Source organism: Arachis duranensis, chromosome 6 (assembly GCF_000817695.3).
Source record: "Arachis duranensis cultivar V14167 chromosome 6, aradu.V14167.gnm2.J7QH, whole genome shotgun sequence".
Taxonomy (NCBI): domain Eukaryota; kingdom Viridiplantae; phylum Streptophyta; class Magnoliopsida; order Fabales; family Fabaceae; genus Arachis; species Arachis duranensis.
In genome coordinates this window covers 51,411,719-51,418,603 of record NC_029777.3, presented here as the reverse complement: position 1 = coordinate 51,418,603, position 6,885 = coordinate 51,411,719, and the positions used below count along the sequence as shown (strand labels likewise).

At 39.2% G+C, this 6,885-nt stretch overlaps 1 protein-coding gene across 1 annotated transcript; it reads right to left on the bottom strand.

Annotated features, from left to right (window-relative positions):
- Positions 1 to 5,567: 5,567 nt before the first annotated feature.
- On the bottom strand, positions 5,568 to 5,945 carry LOC107493828 (uncharacterized). The gene has a single exon (XM_016114864.1). It carries the CDS (start codon positions 5,943 to 5,945, stop codon positions 5,568 to 5,570), a length of 378 nt encoding a protein of 125 aa, XP_015970350.1.
- Between the last annotated feature and the right edge of the window lie 940 nt (positions 5,946 to 6,885).

Sequence of the window (6,885 nt, the reverse complement as noted above, 5' to 3'; positions counted from 1 at the left end):
GAAATAACTAAAAGAAAGCTCAAATAAAAATATCCAAAAGAAAAGGTCCTAATGAAATTGAATATTCTCCTATTTATACACTTTCTAATTTTGTCATCCCAATACTTGGAGTGGGCTTTCTGGCCTTTGATGAAACGTATTAGACTGGGTTCTCAGCTGGTGTGGTTAGGGTCTGTTTCAGAAGAACGTAGCATTTTCAGAGTGGACGCTGCGTTCATTCACCGACGCGTGGACGCCCTTGGTGCGTGCACGTCCCTGGCTTTTTCCCTATCGATGCGTGCGCATACTGCGTGTGTGCGCGTCGATGCTGTCTTCTACTTCAACCATGTTCACGCGTACCATGTGTGCATGCGCGTCCTTGGTAGCGTTCATTAACTGAATGCTACGTTCGCGCCATGAACGCTGTCCATGCATGTGACTCCAGTGCACGTGCGCGTGGATGATGAAATGCCACTTCTGCATCCAGCGTCATGTACGCGTCTGCGCCCAGCACCACTCTTGTCATATCGACGTGTGCGCGCCATGTACACGTGCGCGTCCATGCCCATCTTCGAATTCAAACTTGAAAGTATCGCAAGCGTTTGTTCCAAGTTAACTTAGCGTTCATTTCTTATGAACGTTAATCCTCAATTCACGCGTGCGCGCCATGCGTGCCTACGCGTGGATTTCCATATTGCTCATCCATGCGGAAGCGCCTTGTACGCAAGCGCATCGCATGTAAACGTGGTGTTTATCAAATGAACGCAGTGTTCGTCTGCACCTTGTTTCTCTGCCTTTTTCTTTTCATCATTTTGCACCTGAGATCAACCAATCAAGCAATCAAAGCCTAGCCAAAATCACAAGGTTTTGCATCATTCATAATAATCAACTAAATTGTGCACAAATCTCATGGTTTTGCATAAAATCAACAATCTTTGATAAGGTCAAGGTAAATATGAAATTGCACTCCAATTACTTACTTAGCATGCAGGAAAGTGTAATAAACCTAATAAAAGCAAAGAAAAATGCTAGTAAAACTAGCATAAAATGACTTGTCATCACAACACCAAACTTAAACCTTGCTTGTCCCCAAGCAAGAAAAGAATTATACACAAAGGTTTCTTTAATAAGAATGGATTGAAGAATAACTTGTAATGCTTTGTGAGTGAAGTGATTAAGTGATAGTGGGGTGAACTATAATTTATATGCTCATGCAAGGGTTTCAGTGCTTACTAGTCCCTACATATTGGAAGTCTTAGATCTTAGGATTTTCCTTCAAATGATATCATGGATATCTCTCTATAGGTAATCACCTTGAAGCAGCTCATAGTTTCTGTGTTTTGGCATTAACTCTAAATGTCATGTCTCAAAGTAGCTCTTTAAATAAGCTTTCAATCAATACTCCCAAACCAGTTGGTCTTAGGGTATTAGGTGTTGAAGCACCCCTTAGGATTTACTTGTTCAAGCCTCTCTCTTTGACACAATTCTACCACAAGCATTTAACTAGGATAGTAACTCTTTGAGTTCTTCTTTCTTTCTTTTTCTTCCTAGTAATTGTTGCTCAGAGTCCTTTGCCACATTATTTTGTTTTTTTGTTTCTTTTATTTTTTTGTTGCTGCTTCTTAGATCAATAAATGTTTGAGAATTTCCACAACATTTCTTTGAATTCTATTTCCTGCCTATGAGCTCCCATGTAAATATTCATAAACATGCAACCTCAATACACAATCATTCAACTAGAACCACTACTTCTCTTAATCTTTTGCTTGCCTCAAAATAAATTTTTGATTCCTCAACCCTTCTTTTCAAAGAATTGTTCTTTGATACATTTTTGAAAATATTGAGTGTAAGCAAGTTTTCAAGAGAATAGTGTTATGATATATCAAGTAATCATTATTAGACTATAGAGAAACTATTCTAAGCAGACAGATAGAGATATAATATCACTTTCAATCAAACCAGTTTTTTTTCATAATAAAACAAGCACTTATCAATACAACCTGTTAGAGATCTCTTGCTTAGTCCTTCATCATTCTCCTTAACTTTTGTGTTTTTCTTGTTGATGATGTATAGTCCTCCAAAAATCTGACCAGTTCTCTGCAATGATAGTGGAAGTTGCTTGTTCTCAAGCACTTGAAAAATGGTTAATCATGCATGAATGTTTGTAGACTTTTGAACTTACTTTGGTGTGTGAATACCAAACTTAGTTTCTTGCTACTGTCTTTATGCATCAGATGAAACCTTGTGCTTTTAAAGAAAATAAATATTTTAAGTAGTTTCTCTGATTGTTTGGGGTTAGTGATCCATCTTGCAGAAGAATGTAATGTGTTCTTAATGAACTCTTTGGTGGAACACCAAACTTAAAACCATACATTCATTCTTAAATTTGTTCTTGGTGTGCAACACCAAACTCAGCTCCTTACAGTGTAGAGAAATCTACTTCACACTTTATTTAAATAGCTACGGAAAGAAAACTACCTCCGGTTGGGTTTCCTCCCAACAAGCGCTCTTTTGATGTCATTAGCTTGACATCCATCCTTCTCATTCATCCCAACTCATGGATGCTTTCCTCTTTATTCCAAGGGCCTCCTAGATAATGCTTTGCTCTGTGACCATTTGCTGTAAAGATGTCCTTTGTGACTTTATTCAGAAGTTCAAGACTTCCATAAGGGAGAACTTTTGTTACCAAATAGGGGCCGGTCCATTTGGACTTGAGTTTGCCAGGGAAAACCTTGAGACTAGAGTTATACACAAGTACTTGCTGTCCTGGTTTAAACTCTTTCTTTGAGATTCTTTTGTCACGCCATCTCTTGGCCTTTTCCTTGTATATCTTGGCATTCTCATAGGCCTCTAACCTGAACTCATCCAACTCATTCAGTTGCAGTAGTCTCTTCTCTCCTGCTGCCTGAGAATCAAGGTTAAGGAGCTTAGTGGCCCAATATGCTTTGTGTTCTAGCTCCACAGGGACGTGACAGAATTTGCCACACAGCATCTGGAAAGGTGATTTCCCAATAGGAGTTTTAAATGCTGTCCTGTATGTCCAGAGAGCATCTTCTAGCTTTCTGGCCCAATCCTTTCTTGTGGCTTCCACTGTCTTTTCTAAAATCCTCTTCAGCTCTCTATTAGCCAACTCAGCTTGGCCATTGGTCTGGGAGTGATAGGGTGTTGCCACCTTATGAATTACTCCATATTTGTGAAGTAATTTCTCCATTTGTCTATTGCAAAAATGGATACCACCATCACTAATAAGACCCTTAGGTACCCCATATCTAGTGAATATGTGCCTTTTGAGGAATTAAAGAATGATAGATGCATCACAGGTGGTTGTGGCTATGGCCTCTACCCATTTTGAGACATATTCTACTGCTACCAGTATGTATTTAAAAGAGTATGATTGGGGAAAAGGGCCCATGAAATATATTCCCCAAAGGTCAAAGAGTTCTATTTCCAGAATGTAGTTTTGAGGCATTTCATTTCTCCTTGTTAGTCCCCCAGCTCTCTGACATTCATTGCATTGGTGCACAAAGTCTCTAGCGTCTTTGAATATTGTTGGCCAATAGAATCCACTTTGAAGCACTTTAGCCGCTGTTCACTCTAGCCCAAAATGTCCACCATAAGCTGAACCATGACAGTGCCACAATATGTCTTTCATCTCATTCTCAGGGATGCACCTTCTAATCACCCCATCTAGACACCTTCTAAACAAAAATGGTTCATCCCACAAGAACTTTCTAGCTTCATTAAGTAGCTTCTTCACTTGCTATTTGGCGAACCCTTAAAGGATCTTCCTTCCAACTTGTAGTTTGCAATATCAGCAAACCAAGGGACTTGTTGAATTTGCAAGAGGTATTCGTCTGGAAAGCTTTCATTTACTGGTTGGGCAACTTCCTGATTAGTTCCTTGCGACAGCCTTGATAGGTGATCAACAACTTGATTTTCACTCTCTTTTCTATCGTTTATCTCAATGTCAAACTCTTGTAGAAGTAATATCCATCTAATGAGCCTTGGTTTGGCATCCTGTTTTGACATCAAATACTTATGGGCAGCATGATCAGTATAGACTAAAATTTTAGATCCAATCAAGTATGTTCTAAACTTATCAAATGCATAAACAACAGCCAATAATTCCTTCTCTGTTGTGGTGTATTTTTTTGTGCCTCATTCAATACCTTGCTTGCATAGTAAATGACATGGTGCGGATTGCCCTTCCTTTGTCCCATTATAGCACCAATTGCAAGGTCACTTGCATCACACATGAGTTCAAAGGGTAACTCCCAATCTGGGAGTGTGATGATTGGTGTTGTTGTGAGTTTTGTTTTTAAAGTTTCAAAGGCATGCTTACAGCTTTCATAAAACACAAAAGGATTATCAACCACTAGCAAATTGCTTAGTGGTTTAGCTATTTTGGAAAAATCTTTGATGAATCTTCTATAGAATCCAGCATGCCCTAGGAAACTTCTAACAGCTCTCACATTAGTTGGTAGAGGGAGTTTCTCTATGATTTCCACTTTTGTCTTGTCAACCTCTATACCCCTTTTTGAAACTTTGTGACCAAGAACAATTCCTTTGGGTACCATAAAATGGCATTTCTCCCAACTTAAAACTAAATTGGTTTCCTGGCACATTTTTAAAACTAGGGTAAGATGATGCAAGCAAGTATTGAAAGTATTACTAAAAACAGAGAAATCGTCCATAAAGACTTCAATAAATTTTTCTACCATATCTGAGAAGATTTATAACATGCATCTCTGAAAGGTAGCTGGAGCATTACACAACCCGAATGGCATTCTTCCATATCCAAAGACTCCAAAGGGATAAGTAAATGAAGTTTTCTCTTGATCCATGGGGTCAACCACTATTTAATTGTAACTAGAATATCCATCCAGGAAGCAGTAATAAGCATGCCCGGCCAACCTTTCAAGCATTTGGTTAATGAAGGGGAGAGGGAAGTGGTCTTTTCTTGTGGCATCATTCAGCCTTCTATAATCAATACACATCCTCCACCCTGTCACTGTTCTTGTGGGAATGAGCTCATTCTTCTCATTAACAATAACAGTCATCCCACCTTTCTTTGGCACCACTTAAACTGGGCTGACCCATGAGCTATCAGAGATTGGATAGATAATCCCAGCATTCTATAATTTCATCACTTCCTTCTAGACTACCTCCTTCATGGTTGGGTTTAACCTTCTCTGAGATTGTACCACTGGTCTTGAATCTTCTTCCAACAAAATTTTGTGCTTACAGATGGCAGGGCTTATGCCTTTCAAGTCATCAATGGTCCATCCTAATGCATCTTTGTGATCTTTCAGTACAATTAGAAGTTTTCCTTCTTCTTCTTTACTTAAGGCAGAGCTAATAATCACTGGCAAGCTATCCTCTTTAGTAAGAAATGCATATTTAAGGTGTAGGGGAAGAGTCTTCGATTCTTGTTTTGGCTTTTCCTCCGTCTTGCCTTTAAAGGAGATTTCAGTCACTTGTTCTTCTAAAACATCTTGAACTGCTTCCACCTCTTCCTCGTGCTCCTCTTGATCGTTGGCTTCAAACACTTCCTCCACTAAGTCTTCTATCATTTCCGCTCTCATGTGCTATGCTTTCTCAGGGGGGTATTGCATGGCTTTAAAAACATTGATGATCATTTGCTCATCAGGAACCCTGAGGGTCATTTCACCTTTCTCCACATCAATAATAGCCCTTGTTGTGGCCAAGAAAGGTCTCCCTAGGATTATTGAGTTGTGCCTCTCTTCTTCCATGTCTAAAATGACAAAGTCAGCAGGGAAAATGAATTTTCCAACTTTCACCAACAAATTTTCTACAACTCCATTGGGTATCTTGAGTGATCTATCAGCCATTTGGAGTGACATTCTTGTTGGCTTAACCTCTTCTATTGCAAGCTTCTTCATTAATGAGAGAGGCATCAGGTTGATGCTGGCACCTAAATCATAGAGAGCTTTCTCTAAGGTCATATTTCCTATGGTGCAGGATATGATGAAACTCCCAAGGTCTTTGAGCTTTGGTGGTAAACCTCTCTGGATCACTGCACTACACTCTTATGTCAAAATCTCTGTTTCCTTTTCATTTTAGCTTCTTTTCTTGTTAATGAGCTCCTTGAGAAACTTTGCATATAGGGGCATCTGCTCCAATTCTTCAGCAAGGGGAATGTTAATTTCCAACTTCTTAAAGACCTCTAGGAACTTGGGAAATTGTTGATCCTTAAGCTCCTTTTTGAACCTTTGAGGATATGGAAGAGGGGGAGTGTACGGCTTTACCTCCTTCTTTTTTTCTTGTAGATGCTCTTCCATGACTTGTTTTCCCTTCTTTGATGCTTGGGGTTCTTCCTCCTTCCTCTTGGAAATTTCTTGATCTTCTTCCTCTGCTATCATTTCTTCTTTATTGTTAGCCTTGTCACTTTTGTTATTCTCCAAGAGTTTTCCACTCCTAAGTTGAATCGTTTTACATTCTTCTTTGGGGTTTAGAATGGTATCACTTGGGAAAACATTGGTTGGTCTTTCAGCTTGTCTAGCCAATTATCCTATTTATCTTTTGAGATTCTTCATGGTGACCTCTTGTCTATCTTGACTTTTAATTAGACTCTCTTGCCCTTTTGCTAGATCCTGTGTGGTTTGAGCAAGTGCTTGTAATGTTGCCTCAAGAGCTGAGATCCTGATTTTATGGTGGTCAATGGATGGTATGTTGGGATATGATTGTTGTTACTTGAAGTTATTTGGGTTGTTGAAATGATTGTTCTGGGAATTGAAATGTGGTGGGGAGAAGTTATTTTGGTGGGTCTGTGAGTTGTTGCTGGGTTGATGATAAGAATTTTGTGGTTTTCTATATTGGTTAGTGTTATTGGATGAATGAGGTTAATTGTTTGTGTTGCGGGAGTTGTTGGAATTGTGATTCTTT

Coding starts and splice junctions, on each gene's coding strand:
- LOC107493828 (XM_016114864.1), bottom strand. CDS start 5,945: ATGACCTTAGAGAAAGCTCTCTATGATTTAGGTGCCAGCATCAACCTG.